Raw genomic sequence first — 20,334 nt, 5'->3', positions numbered from 1 at the left:
ATGTTCTTGACAAATATTTAATTAACATAACACCCAATTTTTTTTTTATCTCAAGTTAATTTAAAAAAGCGCGAAATCGTTGGTAAGTAAAAACTATTACTTCAAATTTTTTATTTATTTATTTTTGTGTGAAAAAAAAAGGCATTTTCTTTAAAATATTAAAACTTGATAATGACACTTTGATATAATTTATTAAACATTATTATTTACAGAAAAAATAATAACAAAATGATGGTTGACGTTGATGAGGATGTTGTGTTAGAAGAACATACAGATGATGAAATGAGACCACTTGTTGATGAATTAAAATTACAAGGTCAAGTTGCAGATGAACCATTTGATAATGACATATCTAAAAAGCAATCGACAACTGAAGGTGAGTTATTTTTATTTAAGCTGTAATTATTAAAAAAATTATTTATATTAAATTTATGTTTTAGAATTAACATACAAAAAATATTTTTGTGATCCACTTTCGATTTTTTACATGGAAAATGTTTGTTCTTCAACGACAGAAATTGATATGAGTAAAAAAAAATTAACATCACTTCCAAAAAGAGTTTTCAATGGACTGGATTTACTTTGTGAATTGAATTTGGAATCAAATCAATTGACACATCTTGATGCCAATGTATTCACCAACTTGGTCAATCTCAATGAATTAAAAATCAATGACAACAATTTAAAATCCCTTCCTCAAGAATTATTCAATGGATTAAAATCATTACGTTTTTTGGATTTGGAATCAAATAAACTGAAAGATCTTGAGCCTAAAATTTTTAATAACTTGTCAAATCTTCAATATTTAGATTTGAAAAAAAATAATTTAACAGTTCTTCCAAAAGAATTATTCATTGGCTTGACATCATTACATTGGTTACACTTGGAATCAAATGGACTTACAAGTCTTGAACCTGATATATTCAATGATTTATCCAACCTCTACAAACTAAGCTTAAATAATAATAAATTAACATCTCTTCCACAAGGTGTATTTAATGGATTGAAATCTTTAGAAAAATTATATTTACAAACAAACAACCTGAAAAAGATTGAGCCTGATACCTTTAAAAATTTGTCCAATCTTGAAGAATTAAAAATTAATAGTAACAGTTTATCGTCACTTCCACAAGATATATTCAGAGGATTAAATTCACTGACTTGGTTAGACTTGGAATCAAATCAACTGGAAGATCTTGACTCTAACATTTTCATTAAATTGTCAAATCTTGAATATTTAAATATCAACAATAATTATTTAAGATCTATTCCAGAGGAATTATTTTTTGGCTTGACATCACTACGTTGGTTGAATATAAATTATAATCAACTGGAAAGTATTCGCCCTTACACATTCTTTGCCTTGTCCAAGCTCTGGGAATTAAAAATAAATAATAATAATTTAACAACTCTTCCACAAGAATTATTTGATGGATTAGAGCTGCTAAATTCGTTAAATTTAGAATCAAATGAACTCGATTATCTTGAGCCTAATATCTTTAACACATTATCCAAGCTCTACAAATTAAACATCAGTCGTAACAGCTTGGCTTATCTACCACATGGTATATTTGATGAATTAAAATGTCTGAGTCATTTGTCATTGGGCTGGAACAAACTGATTATTATTGAGACTGATATTTTTGATAGCTTGCCCAATCTCAATGAATTGAGAATGAATAATAATAATTTAACATATCTTCCACCAAGAATATTCACTCGATTGGAATCTCTAACTATATTGGATTTACATTCAAACAAACTACTAAGTCTTGAGGCTGAAACATTTAACAATTTGTCCAATATCATCTATTTAGATATCAGCAATAATAATTTAACATATCTTCCACCTGGAGTTTTTGATGGATTGAAATCACTACGTCGTCTAAATTTGTCATTAAATCAATTGGATCATCTCAAGCCTAATATTTTCAATGACTTGACCAATCTTTATGAATTAAAACTCAATGGTAATTATTTAACAATCCTTTCACAAGAAATATTTAATGGATTGGAATCTCTAGAAGAGCTGGATTTACAATCAAACAAGCTGACAAACATTGAGCCTGATACTTTTAGCAGCTTGGCCAATCTTAAAGAATTAGATTTAAGTCAAAATAATTTAACAACTCTTTCACCAGGAGTATTTAATGAATTGAAATCTTTAAGACAATTAAATTTACAATCAAACAAACTGACAAGTATTGTGCCAAATACTTTTCAACACTTGTCCAAACTGGCATCTTTAAATATCAGTGTTAATAAATTAACACATCTTTCACAAGAAATATTCAATGGATTGGAAAACCTGATAAACTTGGATTTGGGATCCAATGAACTTACATGTCTTGAGGCTCATACTTTTAAAAATTTGTTTGAGCTTCAATTTTTACATTTGCAAAATAATAATTTAAAATTTCTTTCACGAGAAATATTTACAGGATTAACATCTTTAATTGAATTAAATGTTCAATCAAATTCACTGTTGGGTCTCGATCCTAAAACTTTCAATAATTTATACAATTTGGAAATATTACTTATGAGTAAAAATATCTTAACAGATCTTCCAATCGATATTTTTAATGAAAATACAAAACTTGAATACTTGAGTTTACACTCAAACATATTGAGTAAAATTAAGCTTGAAGTTTTTAGGAATTTAAAGGCTCTACATTCGCTTAATATTGGTCTTAATCAATTTTATATAACTGAAATTTATGAAGAATCTATTTTTAATATCATCAATCAAGAATCATACAATGCATCTGTTCAGTATGATACGAATAACGAGGATTGCTCAAAAGAAATTAATAAATAAAATGTGTAATAATTAGAATTCATTAAAACATCTGAATTACAAAATTAAATCTATAAACATTATTAAAATATTCTAATGAGCATTTATTTAAATTTCAATACCTTTAACTATATCTAAAAAAATTAGATATAACTTATAATGTATCTGATCAATATGATATTATAAATGACAACGATTGCTATTTTCAATCAATGTTTCAATTTTTTTTAATAATTAAACTAAAAAAAATTAACTAATTAATTAATATTTATTTTGTATGAATTATAGTATCTCATTTAGATAATTAATAATAAAATTTTAAAAATAAAAAAAAACCTGTAATTTTAAAGTGACATTATTTAAAATATAAAAATTAAAATTTAAACAAAAAATAAATTAATAAATATAGAATGTGTAACAATTAGGATTTATTAAAACATTTGAATTACAAAATTAAATATACATACTTTATTTAAATATTCTAATGAACACTTATTTAAATGTTTTAATAATTAATCTTAATTGTTGCTACACATTCTATGTATTTAAATTCTTTTTCTTTTTTTTGTTGGCTTTTAAAAAAATTAATTTTGTACATGCATCCTCGTGTATTTAAATGAACATCAAATCAGTGGATAATTTACTGATAAATAATATTAATAACAATAATTAATATACTCAATTGTTGGCAAAATTAAAATAAACAATTATCATTTATATAAACAGTATGAAACGTTCAAGATTTTAATTATTTATTCAAATTAAATTGTCAATATTTAAAGTCAGGTGAAAGCACCAACTATTTTTTTTACATTATATTTTTTTTTTCATATTTATAATTGTTTTTTTAATTGTTATCTATCGAGAAATAGTGACGTAGAGGGGAAGTTAATGACTAAATGAATAGTCAACTTCAAAGTGTCTATATATTGTCTTGAACTGGTCATCACTGGTCATTAGCCAATAGTCGTTAGTCATTATTGGTCAGTGCAGTACTGCATACATATTTACATAGATCTACAACTACACTACTACAAGTAAAAGTCAATCTCAGAAGTCAGACCTCTACTCAGGTCTTCAGTCTGTCTGCTACTCTGCTTTGTTGCTTCATTGTCTTTTTGAGAACTGCGTCTTCAAGTCAGTATATATCAGCAAACATGTTGAACCTATTGCGTCAGTCATTACTTAAATTGTCACAGTGTAAGTTTATTAATATTGTCCAGGTTAATTTTAAATTTTTAAAAATAATACTTGATAATTATTAATTGTTTTAGATGGTGTTAAAAAATTCGCAGAACCGAGTCCAAATGTACTCCAAAAATCAGATGGAAAATTTCGACAAGTGATCCATGCGGCATACGTTAATAAAAAGATTATACTCAAAAAAGTGGGTGATTTCATTTTAGTTGGGACGGCTGTAATGGTGGCTTCAGTTGTCGGCCTTATGTCGTTCGCGTACATTCAAGTAGTAAGTATTCATCAACCTTTTTTTTTTTTTTTTAAGAACTGACAATGTATTATCCTATAACTGACAATATACCTATTACTTTTTTTTACAGAAGACGATGGATGATGATGATGATGATGATCGAAGAACCATATACAAAAAAGATCAACTAAAAACTGATAATATTGATAATAAAAAACAAAGTTGATCTAGTTTTCGTTAATCTTTGAAATTAATCTTGATATATTATTTATTATAATCCTATTGTTTGAAATCATCTTGTATTATATAAAAACTAATTTAAAAAAAGAAAAAAACTAATCACAATAAAACATAAAATTTATCATAATTAAATAATAAAAATTTAATTATTATTTCTACTTTTTTATACAGTACCCAATTACATTGTAAAATTAAATTAAATTTCGTGTTTAGGTTTGTTGTTGTGACAAAAAAAATTATTATTAATTATTTCTAACAATGAATGAATGGTAAAAATAAAGTTGACAATAATAGAATTAATAATTTTTCACATAAATATTTAAAATTGGACAATTAATTAAGTTAATTTAATTGGAAATTCTTTTTTTTTTTTTATTAAACTTTGATAGACATGCGCAGTTGTTTGACAAAGATAAAAAAAAAAAAAACGAGTGAAACAACAACACACAAAAAAAAAATACTCCAAAATATATTTTCAACGTAAACAAGCAATTTATTTAAAACAAATTGATATTATTTAAACAAAATAAATATTATTTTTTAAAACCTGATTGTCTGATAAATAAAATAAAAAACTTTGTTAATTAAATTGTAAAAAGTTTGTTGTTTGAAAAACAAAAAAAATATACAACAAATTGAGATTATTAATTTTTTTATTAAACAAATTAATTATCTTTGTTTATTTATTTATAATAAAAAATAACAAAAATGGCATCAGGACTTGAAAGTTACGTAAATCGTATCCTTTTTAATTAAAAAATAATCATAAAAATCATAAAATTATTTGTCAATATTTATAGGTTAACCTTGACTATTATTTATTTAGATACTGTATCAATAATCACCTCTGATGGTAGAAATTTCATAGTAAGTAATTAAAAAATTAAATAACTAATTAATAATTAATAATTGTATAATAATAAAATTATTATTTTAGGGAACATTAAAGGGTTTCGATCAGACAATTAATTTGATTCTTGATGAATCACATGAAAGAGTTTACAGTATGAATCAAGGTGTTGAACAAGTTGTTCTAGGTTTACATATTATTAGAGGTGATAATGTGTAAGTATTAAATTAACAACAATCAATAAACAATCTAAAAAATTATTAATATTATTTGTATGTTATTTACAGAGCAATTGTCGGTGAACTTGATGATGATATAGATTCAAGAATTGATTTATCTTCAATCAAAGCAGATCCATTAACATCAGTAGCTCATTAAAATATAAATAAATTTTTTAATTAAATATACAAAAATAATAACAGTAAATTATATTAATTAATTAAATAAATAAAAACATTTTTATTAATTTTTTTTTCGTAATTCTTAAATTTTTATTTCATAATTTATTGATCGCAATTAATCATGTCAAATAATTATAATTAAATATTTACAATATCAAAGCGATCAATTAATAAATTAATAACAAATCTCAATTATTTTTTAATTATATATTTTGAGTAATATACGTATATAATAATTTTTATTTAATCATTATCTTGGAAGTATTAAGTCATTTAACAATAATTTTTTTTTTTATAAACAAAAAACATTTTATAATTATTAATATTGAGCTGTGTTATTTTTTTATTATCTTATTTAATAATTCCTTTTATTTTTTTTTTTTCATATAAAAATTTTTTTTTTTTTTGCAAATATTAATAATAATAATACAATAGTTAGTTAGTTTTATTTCTCTTCACTATTAAATAATGAAAAAAAAAAAAAAGAAAGAAGAAGCGCCTTAATAAAAAAATGAAATAAAAAAAAAGAAAATTTTCTTTTTTAATTTTTTTAAATATTAAATACTAATTAATATTAATTATTTATTAATTAAATGATAATTAAACTGGTGATTTATTATCACGATTAACAGGTCCCAAATTTTGTTGTTGTTGTTGATTTTGTTGTGGCTGTTTTTGTTGTTGCTGTTGTTGATTTTGTTGTGGCTGTTTTTGTTGTTGTTGCTGTTGTTGTTGCTGTTGATGTTGTTGATTTCTATTACGATTTCTGTTTCTTGATCGACATCTTCTCTTAGAAGCACCATTATTATTTTTTTTATTATTATTCATCCAATCACCACCAAAATTCATTGGTGCTTGTCCAATTTCCCATATACCATCACTCTGATGTGGTCCAAAATTATTATAATTATTAGGTGGATAATTTGGCCCGTCATAATTTTGTCCAACATCTGAATAACCAATGCCAATAACTGGTGGTCCAGGACCAAGAATACCAGGACCACCATTATTAAATAATGGATCAAATGGATTTATTTGATTTGGATTTATCATTTGATTATTTTGACCTAATGCTAATGGACCTCCAGCTCCAACTCCACCACCTGGTATATTACCAGATTGATTTAACATACCAGCCATCATTGGATTTTGTGCCATACCTGCCATCATTGAATTTTGTCCTAATCCTTGAATATTAATATTACCAGGTACTTGCATACCTGGACCACCAATTCTCATTTGCATTTCATTTTGTTTTTGTCCAGGAATAAGTGAACCAGCCATCATACTATTATTGCCTGATGTTGATGATGTTAATTGATTAGCAAGTTCAAGTGTTTTAATACGTGGATCAGAACGTATTACTGGCTGTACTGTTGTTGATGTTGTTGCTGCTGTTGATAATGATGGTGGTGGTATTGTCATTGGTAAATGTGGTAGTGGTGGTGGTGATTTTGGTGTATCCATTTTAACTGGTGGTGGTGACATTGGTGAATCAGCAATATCATTTTTAGTTAAACGAAATATTTTACGTAAACGTGGATCATATTTAACAGCTGGATCATTTTTAGATATTTTTAAACCAGTATAATTTGGACGTGGTATATCAACAACATATACTTTATATGTTACTGGTGGATGTGAACCAATACTACCATCAATTTCAGGACCTGGTAAATGTGATGTTACTGATTTATATGGTAATGATAATATTTGTCTAAGATCAACATCATTATTACGTAAATCTGTATCACCAAAATTTTGATAATGTTGACGTAAATCCATGTCTTGTCTACGTAAATCTTGATCCATTCTACCACCACGAAAATCAATATCCATATTACTATCTGTAATACCAGATGAATATATACTTGTTTCAAGACTATATGATGATTTTGCTTCTTTTTTTTGTACATCATTTCTTGATGGACTAGTTGGTTTTGTTGTTGCAAATGATTCATCAAGTCTACGTTGACGTGGATCTCTTGATCTTCTTGGATCTCTTGATACTGGTATTGTACTTGTTGATGGTGAATTAATTGGACTTGATGTATTATTATCAATAATTGATGATTGTTTATTTGCATTATCATTATCATCTTTTATTGTTGTTGCTGTTGTTAATTCATGACTTAAATTTTTTTTACTTGATGATACTTGTGGTTTTATTGATGATAATATTTTTGTAACCTCAGCACTAATATCAATTTTACTTAAATGACCAACTGTATCACTAATAACTGCTGGTTGTGGTATACTATTTTGTGCTTCTTTTTGTGGACTTTCTTGATCTTTTATAACAATTTGTAAATTACCATCTTCATCATCATCATCATCATCATCGTCATCTTCATTATCATTAGCATTAGTATCACTATCATCTGAATACCATTCTTCTTGTTCTTTCATTGCATTTTCAACTGCAATTGATGCATTTGTTAAATTAACATCTGGTTCAAGTTTTTTTTGTTGTTGTTGAATTCTTTTAAATAATTCTTGTGCTTTAACTGGTAATTTTGATAATATATCATCATTATTTATTATTTTTTTATCATTATCATCATTAAGTTTTAATTTTTCATCATCATTTGGTACTTCAATGACAAGTTTTGTTCCTTCTTCTTCTTCTTTATCACTAAGTTCATCAAATTCAGCTCTATTCCATTTAGCAGCTTCACCAGCTAAATTTGATACATCATTTAGCCCATGATAATTTATATTACCATCATCATTATAATTATTACCTTGCATTATTGATAATTGTTGTTCATTAGGATTAACAACAGATGGATGTATATTATTATCAGCTGTAAAATCAATACCAGATAGTTCCATATTTTTAAGACATTGTTGTAGTAATAAACGTTGACGCATTTGTTGTTGTACTGCCATTGTAACAACATTTGGAAATGCCATACCTAATTGTGTTACTGATTGTAGTAACATTATTTGTTCAAGTGGTACACGATCTTTATCAGATCCCCATCTTGTTCTTTTATTATTATTAATATTATTCATATTATTCATATTATTCATATTATTAATATTATTAATATTGTTCATATTATTTATATTATTATTACTATTGCTATGATTATTGCTGCTGCCATTATTATTATTATTATTATTATTATTATTATTATTACTATTATTATTATTAATTGTTGTTGATGATGATTTTGGTGATTTTAAATGTTCATTATTATCATTATTATCATCTTTGTCATTATTTAATTCAATACCAGCTGGTGTTGGTAATGCTAAATCAAATAAACTTGGTATTTTTAATGTATTAATATCTTGTCCTTGTCCTGATGTATATCTTGATGCATTATTTATCATTAATAATGCACCTTCACGACTTAAACGTGGAAAATCACCAAGTATTTCTTTTGGTGCTGTTTCAAGATGTTTTAATAATATTTTTTTTAATTGTTCATCAAGTGGTTCATGTGAAAATTTACAATTTTTACCAGCAACACAATCAAGACCAGTATGAAAAAATTTACATGGAAAATCATGATGCATATATAAACATTTATCTCTTTTAGCACAACAATCCATTAAATAAAATTTACATAATTCCATTTTATGTGGTGGTAATGCATTATGTGAAAATGGACAATCATCACCACGTTGACATTTACCTTGCATAAAATAAACACATATTGATTCTGGATCTTGTAATAAATCAATTTGATTACGTCTATTTGAATTATTTCTATCATTTCTATTGTCACTTCTATTATCATTTCTATTATCATTCCTACCATCATTTCTATTATCATTTCTATTATCGTTTCTATTATCATTTCTTTCATGTCCACGATTACTACTACTACTATTATTATTTCTACTATTATTACTATCATTATTATGATCATTTTTAGAACTTTGTGTTCGTTTTTGTGTTGGTGGTGTTAAACTACGACGATTACGTTCACGATGACGTCGTTCATTTCTATCATCAGATGCATTATCAGAATCATAATAATTATCACGTTCATGTGAACGTCTTGATGGTGATCTTCGTGGTGAACGTCTTGATAATGGTGAATTTGATATGTCTTTTTTACTTGGTGATGCACCACGTACAAATAACATTTCATCGTCATCATCAACATTACCATTTTCTTCATCACTTACACGACGTTTCTATATCAATTTAAAACAAATTAATGCAATTATTATTATTGTTATTAATGATGTTATTGTTGTTTATTTATTTATATATATAAAATTATTATTTACCTTTCGTTCTTTTGATCTTTCTTCATCACGTTCTTCTCTTGTTCTTTTTCTACTTTTACTTCTACTATGACTACTGCTACTTTTACTACTTCTTGATGATTTACTATCTGAATTTTTAGGTCTGTCATCTTCAAGTGCTGCTTTTAGAGCTTTTTCAACATCACGTGCCCAATCTTCTGATGGATTTTTACCATATTTACTTGTTTTATTTACATTATTACTACTTGTTGTTGTTGTTGATGATGATGATGTTTTATTTTTACTTTTTGATGATGTTGATTTTGATGATGAAGATGATAATTTTGGTGATGGAGATTTTTGTTTTGGTACTGGTACTGGTGCAGTTGGTGTATCATCTTCATCTGATTGTATTTCACCATCTTCAAGATCATCATTGTCATCCTCATTGCTGTAAATTAATTTAAACAAGAAAAAAAAAAAAAACATTAGAAAATCATATTCATTATTTTTCAATTCATATTTTCCTCATAATCATGATGACAATGATAACAGTGATGATGATTGCCAACGAAACATCTGTATTTCATTTTTTTTTACAAACATATTTGCTTTGATGATGATAAATACTGATAAAAAACATTAATCATCATTTTAAAAATAGAAAAAAGTTTTTTTCTCTTTGTTAAATATAAAATTTAAATATTTACTTGAAGATGATGTGTGTTTAAATAGTATTTATGTATTTTTAAACATTCACCTGATTAAAATCATATCATTCCTTTAAGAAATTTTTTGATAAAATTAATTTCGTTGCTAGGGACAAAAATTGGCTGTTTATATTTTTTAAGTATATAATAAATGTATTTTAATCATGCACATGTATTTGGTGTTTGATTGTATATTTATTGATCAAACAATATTATTAATTTGATCAAACAAGGTCATACGAATCACTCCAAAAACATAAGACTCAAAAACCCAACTCCCTTCTCTCTCTCTCTGTCTATCAACTAGCCTCCACCACTACCATCAATATCAACACCCACACCAACAACACCACCAACACCATCAACTCAATCATGCAAGAAAAAAAATCGTTAGCCATGACAAAGCCAACCCAACAATATATTTTTTTTTAAAAAAGAAAAAAATTAATTTGTTTTTTTTTTTTTCATTTTTACAACAAAATAAAAGATATTTGTTTTTAAATAAAAAAAATATTAATTAATAGATGAAAATAATCTACAGAAAATTAATTAGAAATTTTAAAAAAATTTATGTTAAATTATAACTTAGTTATTATTAATTTATTAATAAGAAAATTAAAATTTTGAAAAAATAAAAAAATAGCCAATCGTTGTCCCCATGACACTAAAAATGATTATTTTTGTGTTTTTTTTTTTGTCTTTTTAATATTTTTACCTTACCGAATTTTCTGTGAAGCATCATCAAGCATTTTCATCATCGTTGCATATATATCAACATTCATTAAATCATTGATAAAAACATTTACTTAAATTTCATTTTTTTTAAATTAAATTTTCGTTTGGCTTCATTATCATCATCATCATTATCATCATCACCATCACCATTGCTAATGTCATTATGATAAAAAACAATAATTAAATAAATGATAAAAATAATTTGATAGAAAATTAAAGATTATTGTTGTTAAACAATTATTAAAATAGATAGTAATAGTTGTTTTTAATTGTCAATTTTCACTTTTTTTTTTTTTTTTTCAATGAACATGCCATTGATTATTTTCAACAAATTTTTTTTAATTAGTCACATGAATTGTCAGTCAGTAAGTCAGTCAAGCAATTTATTTATATGTTTTTTAAATTCCCCCAATGTTTTTAGGTCTGAATGAAAAATACGTCTGTTATAATAAAAAAAAAAAAAAAAATATTTCGACAGTAGAAAAAAAGATGACTGATTATATAATCAATCGAAAAAAAAAAAAAAAATAAAGAAAATTAAATTTTCTTAATTTTTCATTCAATATTATGATCTAATTTTCTTTTTTTTATAAATATATATAATTTTTTTTCATAAATTTTTTGTGTAATTTCACAATAATTAACATCTTCTTTGTCGAAATAATTGACGTCACTCCTGGTAGACATTAACTGGGAACATTGGGCAATCATCTTCATTGACGAAAAAAAAAAAATATATATATAAATTAAAATTAAGAAAAATAGATCAAAATATATTTTATCCTTTTTCTACTAGTCAATTATAAATTCATGTCTCCCATATTTAAACTAAATTAAAAAAGTAAATTTTTTTCTTAGAAATTTGGAGCAAACCTTGGTATCAGACTCTCGGCCGCGGGGACACTTTCAAGTGCCATTATAACGACCTTTTATTATTAATTATAATATTTTTAATAAATAAAATTAATTAATAAATTAATTTTTTTATTTATTTTAAAACTTTTATTTATAATTACCGCCGATACTTTAAACGGGTCTAAATTATCAATATTTATTTGTGTTTTTTTTTTATTGTTTTTAAAACACTTGTTAATAATAAATTGACCCAACACTCTATCGCCCTTTTTATTTATAATTTTATAATAATAATATGAGCAAACTCTTGTTGTTTATAATTAATTTGTCGGGTTATTTTAATTGTTTGATATTATTAACAAACACAAACAAATTAACAAGACTTTTATCAAAATAATAATTTCATCAAATGGATAATAATAAATTTTGTCCTTGGATTATTAATAATAAATATGGCTATTTATTAAAAATATTTATGTGTATATGTGTGTGTGTATGTGTGGTATTATTATCATTCCCCAAAAAAAAAAAAAAAAAAAAAAAACTTGATAATAGTTCCCCTTCTTGAAATTTGTTCGTATTTTTTTCCCCACCAACTCTCTTTCTTTGTTATTATTTATTAATTATTTTTATAAATATCACTAGTTTTTTTTTTAAATAGATATTTTCTCACTCAAATAATTATCTTGATATTCAGAAAAATAAGCCTGGGTATTTTTTAGGTTAGGCGTATTTTTATATTAAATCTTTAGAAAGGATTTTTTTTTAATTTTAATAATTATTTCAATTATTCTTGATGATGACGACGACAAACAACGTCATTCTAGTTGACGTGGCATTGATTTTAATTTTTTTAAACACACCGATGTGTCGATGGACATTAAAATGCTTCTTTTTTTTTTTTTTTTTGATTTACGTAGTGGGGACGTTATTTTCCCTTGCGCAGATAATTTTTTTTTTTTTTGTCAAACAAAAAAATGATTTTGCATCACGTGATTCTATTGATAATAAATATAATTTGCAACGCAAAAAAAAAATGCCTCAAACTAATCTTGAATATATTTAACAAAATTAAATTAGCCAATTTATTTTTCGTTTTTAAATATATTTTTTTCTTTTTTTTTATACTTATTATTTTGTGTAGTTCACAACTCCGATGACCCAAGGGATGATAACAATTGTTTTTTTTAAGATAAATAATGTATCAAGTTATAAATTTCTCCATTTTGAATGCTAAGAAAATTGAAAATGAAAAATAAAAAATGGACGCGAACGAGATGAATAGTCTAATGTCACTATTGACCTCGTTTTTTTATATTAAATTTTTTTTTTTTTTCTAACCAAACGCGTTACCGATGATTTTATCTTCAAGTTTTTTCATTTTATTTATTTTTAAAAAAATAATTTATTATTAACCTTTTGACTAATCTTGTTATTCAAATTAAACCCAACAATAAAAATTTTTTTATATTTTTTGTCAGAAAAATATTAGCGTGCTCTTTTTTTTTTTTTTGGGCAGAGTGCGATCGGCGGTTATATTATTATTATTTTCGACAATATTATTTAGTCGTTTAATAATAATTATAAATTATTTTGTCTTTTTTAAAACGAGATTATTGGTCGTTGAATAATATCGGTTTGGTAAAAAAATTTTTCAATGTGAAATTAATTTCTTTAAATGATAGAAATTATTGTTGTTTATTTTGTTGGATTTGATTATTTTCTTTTTTTAATTAAAATCGATAATTATGAGAAACTTCAAAGATTAACTAAACATGGCCACATCTGGAACTATTGTGAGCATTATTTGGGAGAATGTTCGATGAGGAGAAGTAACCGCTCCCTTAAAAAATTTTCCACTAGTGGGGATATGACACACATTTGACCAATGACAAGTCTCGATTCCAATCACGTGATCAGTATTTCCCCCAGTGAGTTGCATCGTGTTGAACAAAGCTGAATAATAAAACGACGCATTTCGCTTATTTTTTTTTTCCTCTTTCTTCTTCTTCCCCTCTTTTTTGCTATCCCTCTTTGCCATTATATATTACCTGCTGTTGAGAAAAAATAAATAAATTCCTCAACGAATGGGTTAACTATTTTTATTATTATTATCTTGACATTTCGAAAAACATTAACCAAGTTGTTGATGAATTTATGAAAAATAATTTTTTTTACTTTCTATATTGCGTAATTTTTTTATTATTATTTATTAGAAAAATATAAAAACTTATTTAATAATTCATTTTAAAGTTATAATTTTATATTAATTTTATTATGAATTTAAAGAAAAATTATCTATTGTTAATTAAATAATGAAAATTAATAATGAAAAATTATAAATTTTCTAGTAGAAAAAAAGAAATGTCTATGATAATTTTTTTTAAATTAATTAATAAAATAAGAAAGCGAGATAATTTATTATAATTTTTCTACATGTTTAATGAGTTGATTATTTTTTTTTTATGAAAATTGATAACACAGACTTCAATGTTGCCAGCAATATTTGAAAAAATATAGTAATAGAATTATCAGGATAATACAATTTTTCTAATTATTCATCTTCATAATTTTTACATTCATCTTGTGTTATTTCTTGTATAATTTCTTTGGGTTTATCTTTGACAACTTCAGCAGAACGATGATGAAAAACAAATGATATACCACATGACCAACATTGTCTTAATGGTATATCAGGTAAATTTCTTGGATTATGTGAATGTCTCCAATCAGATAAATCAGAATTACAATCTGAATTTTCTGGTGGATTTTTAATTTCAATACCATGTACACATCTTTTACATTTAAATTTTGAATGTGTATCTGATACAGTATTTTCTTCAAGTTTAAATAAATCACGTAAATCAGTCAGTGTAAAATGACGTGCAACATCTTCATCTTGATCAACAACTGTTGAACTTAATGCTTTTTTATGTGCTTGTCGTTGAAATATTTTTTCTTCAATAGTACCAGTACAAAGAAAACGATAAACAAAACATGGTTTTTTTTGTCCATCACGCCATACACGTGCCATTGCTTGATCATCATTTGCTGGATTCCAATCAGGATCAAACATAACTAAACGATTTGCACCAATTAAATTCAATCCACAACCACCAGCTTTTGAACTAAGCATAAATATAAAATCACCACCAACAGGATCATTAAAATTTTCAACAACTTTTGCACGTTTTTTAATTGTCATTGTACCATCAAGACGAACATAACGATAAACACGTTTACGACATAGTTTTTCAAATAAATCAAGTGTCTGTGTGTAATTTGATACAAGTACTATTTTATCAGTTGTCGTTGATTTTATTGATGCAAGAAGTGTATCAAGAACCATCAATTTACCAGACATTTCAGGCAAAACATCTCTGCAACAAAAAACAACAATCAAATAACAATATTTTTTTCATCTAAATCTATCAAAAACATCAACTTACTTTGTTGAATAATTTGGTGGTAATAGCTTTTCAGCACCTTCAAAGCCTTCGGAATTTTCTTTTATTTTTTCATAAACAAGATCAGGATGATTGCACAATTTTTTAAGTAATGTTATAGCTGATAATGCTGATAAACTTCCACCTTTTTTTTTTTCTCCATCAACATCTGTTAAATTAAAATTAAAAATTAAATTAAAATTCATATAAAATTGTCTATAAATTATACACATACTTATCATGGATTTTTTAATAGCTTCACTTGATATAAAATTTTTATATAATTGTGTTTGTAGCTTGGTCATTTTAACACATACAACAAGTTCATATTTAATTGGTAAATATTTTGATAATAATGCAGATGTACGTCTAATTAAACATTTATTAACAACATTAACAAGTTCAGCTAATCTTTCTTCAGCAATACTTCTTTCTTTATCACTAGCAGCAGCATCTTGTCCTCGTAATATTGGATTTTCAAATTTTTTTCTAAATTCTTGTGCAGTACCAAGTAAACCTTGATTAACAAAATGTACTAATGAAAAATATTCTAATAAATCATTTTGTATTGGTGTACCAGATAACAATACACGTCGTTTAGCTTTAAGACCCATTAATGATTGATAAGTTTGATTTTCTGAATTTTTAAGTCTATGTCCTTCATCACATAAAACAAGACCAACTTCATCACTATGTAATACATGTGCATGTAATCTAAATGTTTCATAACTTATTATTAATACTGGATTAACACATCTACGTCCATATGTTTTCATAAAACTATTAAGTTTATTATCAATATCACTTTTACTACCACCATCAATTGCCAATGGTTTTATTTTATTACCAAGCCATTTACCAATTTCATTGTACCAATTTTTAACAAGTGAACTTGGTGATACAATTATTGCTTTTTCAATTAAACCTTTAGCTTCTGGACCTTGTTTTAATAATGTCCAAAGTAATGTTATACATTGTAATGTTTTACCAAGACCCATTTCATCAGCCATTATACAACCATATGCATTTTCAATTCTTTTACCAGTAACACATTCATACATAAATTTAACACCTTCACGTTGATGTGGACGTAATACATTACATAATAATGGATCAACAACAACATGTACTAATTTTTTACTTTCATCTATTTTTAATCTTTCATGTTCTGATAATTCTGGTGGTTCATAAACAACAAGTGCATTTGCTTCATATGGATCCCATAATGATCTTCTTGGACCAGATAATTTTGCACCTAATGCTCTACCAGATAACTGATAACCTGGTATTGGTATTTGAAATTTTTTCTTTAATAATGATCTTATTTTTTGTTCATGTTCAGATATAACTTCTTGTGTTGCTGCAACATCTTTATCTGTTAATTGTACTAACTTTTTATCTTGTATTACTATTGATCTTGGTTTTGTTGTTAATCTTGTTCTTTTGAATTTTGGTTCATTTGTTGAATCATCAGTTTTTGTTGATCCAATAATAACTGGTTTTGGTAAATTTAATTTTAAACGATGTTCTGGTATTTTATTTTCAATGTTAACTAAAAGTGGACGTTTACCAAGTGCACTTGGTGCATGTGAACGTTTCTAATAAATAAAAAAAAGTAATTATTAACTTAACCATAAAACAAAACAAAACAAATATTAAAATTTTTTATTTTTATTTACCATTGTGATGTGTGCTTTTTGTTGATGTTGGATCAATATGACAGCATGTGTTTGTTGATCATGTTGAATCAAATCATTGTTAATAAAATCAGTCTTTGTTGTTGTTATAAATTTTTTTATTTGTTATTCACACACAAAACAACACCGGTCAGACCGCGAAAAATGAGAAAAATGATGGAAAACTCATTAGAGACATTCAAAATGGCGTCACCTTTTGTAGAAAATTTCAAGTTCTTCTTTATCGATAGATAGAGGTACGTTTTAAATCTCGCTATATATATATTTATTATTTTTTTTATTCTGTAATCTTTTATCAGTCGATTGATCTGTTTCCTCAACATTGGAACATTTTATTTTTTAAAGTGTTGATATAATTTGTAAATTTATTTATTGAATGTATATAAAAGTGGATTTATTTATAAATAATAATTACATTGTTAATAAAAATAAATTGCCAAGTGTTGATGGAGAAACGTGATCATATTAAATAATTAATTTTATTAAATTAACAATATTTTAAATTATCATCAAAGGTATTTATTATTATCATTTGACATTAAATAATATAAATAAGATATTTCTTAATCAATTGATAATTCTTATTATTAATTCAATAAACAATCTAAAAATAAATCAAATAATCAAATGTTATATCACAATTCGATTTATAGCTTTAAAGTATTGAACGTAGAAATTGTTAAATTTAATAATTCATAATTCTAAAAATAGTAATTAATATTTGTTTGATATAAAAAAATAAAAAAGGTCATGGAAAATGCAACTACTAATGCATCATCTTTATTAACAAAAATACTTGAAAAAGTTACAACTGATGTTACAAAGCTATTGTACAATGTTACAATGAATGAAGAGTATACAGGATTTACAGATGGATTAAATGATACAACAACAGCATCAACAACATCAACAACAACAACAACAAAACCAACAACAAGAAAACAAACAACAACAACATTATTATCATCAACATCAACAGTAGTAGCAACAACAACAAGACCAACAACATCAACAACAACAACGACATCAATACCATTTGAATTATTTAAATTAATAACAACAAATGAGCCAGATTATGATGTTAATAATAATTCAACAACAAATAAATCAATATGTACAAAATTAATAACAACATCAACAACAACAGAAAAACCATTTGATGAATTTGGACCACCAGAAGGACTTGAGTATATATTTGTACCACTTGGTGTTATGATATTTGTCATTATACTATCTGGTGTGGTAAGAATATTAATATATTTAGATTTTTTAATTAATAAATAATTGTTTAATTATTTTTTCTATCATCTAGGTATTAATTATGTCAAGAAAACGTAAACTTGAAGTATTGAAAAATCGTTTAATGCCATTGTATAATTTAGAGCCTGGTGATGAAGCTGAAGATGATTGGGAAACAGAATTACTTGATGAAACTTTAAGTGGACGACAAAGACGAGTATGATTATATTATTTATAATAAATCAATAAAACTACTCTCATTAATAACAGAAAAATTAATTTTTTTTTAACAGCAGGGTTATCAAACAATGGAACATGAAGATAATCATGAATTATATTCACATTGACAAAAAATAACTCGGATAAGTGAACCGAGTTATTATGATGATAATCCAATGAAAATACCAACGAGATTTTTACCAGGTTCAAATGATAATTGTAAAAAAAATTATACACGTAAAGATAATGATAGCAATGAAATTGTTGAATTACAAACAATTAGTAATGATGAAGAACAATGCTGACAGTGTTCACGTACCACAAAAATATAAATATTATTTTTATTTTTGTGGTATTTACCAAAGAAATATATAATTATTTTTTTAAAGCTGCAATGATTGGGACGGGGGGAGGTTTTAATGGGCCAAAAACATAAAAATCGAAATTAACGAAATTAAAAAAAAAAAACATATATAAAAATGATTATGAAAAATTTAAAATTAAACAGAGAAAAAAAAATAATAAATGATAATATTTTGAGGATAAATTGATAATTAAAAATTTAATTTTTGAAAAAAAAACTACAGTGTAATTTAATTAGTAAAATTAATATTTAAAAGGATAGAAATTTAAAAATTTAGTAGATTCTAAAAATCGAAATAAATATTATATTTAAATTTGGCACTAATTACAATAAATAAAAGTGCTTGGAATTATTAAATTTTTTTGTGGTTTAATTGATGATAATATCAGGTAGAATTTTGAAGATAAATTTAGATATAATTGCTCACGATAATTGCACATTGCACATGAATTTAAAAAAAAATATTTTGCGAGTACCTAAAATTGTTTTAAAACTTGCCAAAAGTTGCAGGTTTGTTAAAATGATTATTCAAATAAAAATAATAAATCTATATTTAAATATATTTAATAAAAATCATTGACTTAATAAAATTGCAGATAATGACAATCTGTCGTGTCAATTTATTTGAAAAATAAATATTAGAAAATTAAAAAAACAAAAGGCCTTTTTCTACTTGGCAATTTGAGTTTGTCGAAATGTCGAAATTACTCTGCGATATCATAGAATAAATTAGTATTAAAAAATAATTATAATGACCGCCTGTGATAGGATCTCTTTCACTTGTTTTATAATTTATAAAAATTATATATTTTTTTTTTTCTTAAATTAATTATAAATACTGTTAGATAATCAATTTGACTTAATTTTTTTCAGTAGCTTCCAAAGCAATTAATTCAAATTAAAAAGTATCCACATTAATTGTAGCTATGCCTAATAGAAATTTAAATAAAAAAATATAATGTATATTAATTTTCAATTAATAAAATATGGTTTTAAAAAATTCATTAATTAAATAAGAGTATTTTGTGAATTTATTTACTTTAATACAAATTTTACATTCACGCAGTTGATTTATTTTTATTTTATTTTTTTCTATTTCAAATGGATCTCCAGTAATTTTCATTTATTCTTGATAATTTTTTT

At 24.8% G+C, this 20,334-nt stretch overlaps 6 protein-coding genes across 11 annotated transcripts; 4 read left to right on the top strand and 2 right to left on the bottom strand.

Moving 5' to 3' along the window:
• Positions 1–228: 228 nt before the first annotated feature.
• LOC122850648 (insulin-like growth factor-binding protein complex acid labile subunit) lies at positions 229–3,101 on the top strand. The gene is made up of 4 exons (XM_044149778.1): positions 229–376; positions 516–1,221; positions 1,264–2,373; positions 3,086–3,101. Exons 1-4 carry the CDS (start codon positions 229–231, stop codon positions 3,099–3,101), a joined length of 1,980 nt encoding a protein of 659 aa, XP_044005713.1.
• A 712-nt stretch (positions 3,102–3,813) lies between these two features.
• Positions 3,814–4,607, top strand: LOC122849743. 2 transcript variants are annotated; one of them, XM_044148541.1, is made up of 3 exons: positions 3,814–3,997; positions 4,072–4,265; positions 4,357–4,607. In XM_044148541.1, the coding sequence occupies exons 1-3, from the start codon at positions 3,955–3,957 to the stop codon at positions 4,450–4,452; spliced, it is 333 nt and encodes a 110-aa protein (XP_044004476.1). In that variant the 5' UTR covers positions 3,814–3,954; the 3' UTR covers positions 4,453–4,607. The 2 variants fall into 2 exon arrangements, with proteins under 2 accessions (XP_044004476.1, XP_044004478.1); XM_044148543.1 differs by having other exon boundaries at positions 4,360–4,562.
• Positions 4,608–5,080: 473 nt separating this feature from the next.
• On the top strand, positions 5,081–5,782 carry LOC122849742 (U6 snRNA-associated Sm-like protein LSm8). The gene is made up of 4 exons (XM_044148540.1): positions 5,081–5,205; positions 5,293–5,333; positions 5,404–5,531; positions 5,604–5,782. The coding sequence occupies exons 1-4, from the start codon at positions 5,175–5,177 to the stop codon at positions 5,692–5,694; spliced, it is 291 nt and encodes a 96-aa protein (XP_044004475.1). The 5' UTR covers positions 5,081–5,174; the 3' UTR covers positions 5,695–5,782.
• A 299-nt stretch (positions 5,783–6,081) lies between these two features.
• LOC122849738 (protein suppressor of sable-like) lies at positions 6,082–14,032 on the bottom strand. Of its 3 annotated transcripts, none has more exons than XM_044148531.1 (3): positions 12,245–14,032; positions 9,969–10,377; positions 6,082–9,872 (listed from the first exon to the last, which is right to left on the bottom strand). In XM_044148531.1, exons 1-3 carry the CDS (start codon positions 12,286–12,288, stop codon positions 6,318–6,320), a joined length of 4,008 nt encoding a protein of 1,335 aa, XP_044004466.1. In that variant the 5' UTR covers positions 12,289–14,032; the 3' UTR covers positions 6,082–6,317. The 3 variants fall into 3 exon arrangements, with proteins under 3 accessions (XP_044004466.1, XP_044004468.1, XP_044004467.1); XM_044148533.1 differs by lacking the exon at positions 12,245–14,032 and adding an exon at positions 11,352–11,472 and having other exon boundaries at positions 6,083–9,872; XM_044148532.1 differs by lacking the exon at positions 12,245–14,032 and adding an exon at positions 10,687–11,021 and having other exon boundaries at positions 6,300–9,872.
• Positions 14,033–14,394: 362 nt separating this feature from the next.
• On the bottom strand, positions 14,395–17,558 carry LOC122849739 (DNA repair and recombination protein RAD54-like). Its single transcript, XM_044148535.1, has 4 exons — positions 17,352–17,558; positions 15,908–17,270; positions 15,676–15,841; positions 14,395–15,606 (listed from the first exon to the last, which is right to left on the bottom strand). Exons 1-4 carry the CDS (start codon positions 17,352–17,354, stop codon positions 14,781–14,783), a joined length of 2,358 nt encoding a protein of 785 aa, XP_044004470.1. The 5' UTR covers positions 17,355–17,558; the 3' UTR covers positions 14,395–14,780.
• Positions 17,559–17,663: 105 nt separating this feature from the next.
• On the top strand, positions 17,664–20,207 carry LOC122849740 (integumentary mucin C.1-like). 3 transcript variants are annotated; one of them, XM_044148537.1, is made up of 4 exons: positions 17,664–17,884; positions 18,117–18,611; positions 18,682–18,825; positions 18,905–20,207. In XM_044148537.1, exons 2-4 carry the CDS (start codon positions 18,120–18,122, stop codon positions 18,953–18,955), a joined length of 687 nt encoding a protein of 228 aa, XP_044004472.1. In that variant the 5' UTR covers positions 17,664–17,884; positions 18,117–18,119; the 3' UTR covers positions 18,956–20,207. The 3 variants fall into 3 exon arrangements, with proteins under 3 accessions (XP_044004472.1, XP_044004471.1, XP_044004473.1); XM_044148536.1 differs by having other exon boundaries at positions 18,902–20,204; XM_044148538.1 differs by having other exon boundaries at positions 18,879–20,204.
• Positions 20,208–20,334: the final 127 nt, after the last annotated feature.

Source organism: Aphidius gifuensis, linkage group LG2 (genome assembly GCF_014905175.1).
Source record: "Aphidius gifuensis isolate YNYX2018 linkage group LG2, ASM1490517v1, whole genome shotgun sequence".
NCBI lineage: Eukaryota > Metazoa > Arthropoda > Insecta > Hymenoptera > Braconidae > Aphidius > Aphidius gifuensis.
This window is presented reverse-complemented; position numbering and strand designations above follow the sequence as displayed.

Excerpts from the sequence above, each read along its gene's own strand:
- LOC122849738 (XM_044148531.1), bottom strand. The coding sequence starts at position 12,288 with ATGGCACTTGAAAGTGTCCCCGCGGCCGAGAGTCTGATACCAAG. Across the intron at positions 10,378-12,244 it reads GCCGAGAGTCTGATACCAAG|CAATGAGGATGACAATGATG; the intron begins GTTTGCTCCAAA and ends ATTAATTTACAG. Across the intron at positions 9,873-9,968 it reads AAAGATCAAAAGAACGAAAG|AAACGTCGTGTAAGTGATGA; the intron begins GTAAATAATAAT and ends AAATTGATATAG.
- LOC122849742 (XM_044148540.1), top strand. The coding sequence starts at position 5,175 with ATGGCATCAGGACTTGAAAGTTACGTAAATC. Across the intron at positions 5,206-5,292 it reads ACTTGAAAGTTACGTAAATC|ATACTGTATCAATAATCACC; the intron begins GTATCCTTTTTA and ends TTATTTATTTAG. Across the intron at positions 5,532-5,603 it reads ATTATTAGAGGTGATAATGT|AGCAATTGTCGGTGAACTTG; the intron begins GTAAGTATTAAA and ends TGTTATTTACAG.
- LOC122849739 (XM_044148535.1), bottom strand. Across the intron at positions 15,842-15,907 it reads TATTAAAAAATCCATGATAA|ATGTTGATGGAGAAAAAAAA; the intron begins GTATGTGTATAA and ends TTAATTTAACAG. Across the intron at positions 15,607-15,675 it reads CCACCAAATTATTCAACAAA|AGATGTTTTGCCTGAAATGT; the intron begins GTAAGTTGATGT and ends TTTTTGTTGCAG.
- LOC122850648 (XM_044149778.1), top strand. The coding sequence starts at position 229 with ATGATGGTTGACGTTGATGAGGATGTTGTGTTAGAAGAACATACAGAT. Across the intron at positions 377-515 it reads AAAGCAATCGACAACTGAAG|AAATTGATATGAGTAAAAAA; the intron begins GTGAGTTATTTT and ends CTTCAACGACAG. Across the intron at positions 1,222-1,263 it reads TCTAACATTTTCATTAAATT|ATCTATTCCAGAGGAATTAT; the intron begins GTCAAATCTTGA and ends TAATTATTTAAG.
- LOC122849740 (XM_044148536.1), top strand. The coding sequence starts at position 18,120 with ATGGAAAATGCAACTACTAATGCATCATCTTTATTAACAAAAATACTT. Across the intron at positions 18,612-18,681 it reads TCATTATACTATCTGGTGTG|GTATTAATTATGTCAAGAAA; the intron begins GTAAGAATATTA and ends TCTATCATCTAG. Across the intron at positions 18,826-18,901 it reads TAAGTGGACGACAAAGACGA|CAGGGTTATCAAACAATGGA; the intron begins GTATGATTATAT and ends TTTTTTTAACAG.
- LOC122849743 (XM_044148541.1), top strand. The coding sequence starts at position 3,955 with ATGTTGAACCTATTGCGTCAGTCATTACTTAAATTGTCACAGT. Across the intron at positions 3,998-4,071 it reads ATTACTTAAATTGTCACAGT|ATGGTGTTAAAAAATTCGCA; the intron begins GTAAGTTTATTA and ends TAATTGTTTTAG. Across the intron at positions 4,266-4,356 it reads CGTTCGCGTACATTCAAGTA|AAGACGATGGATGATGATGA; the intron begins GTAAGTATTCAT and ends TTTTTTTTACAG.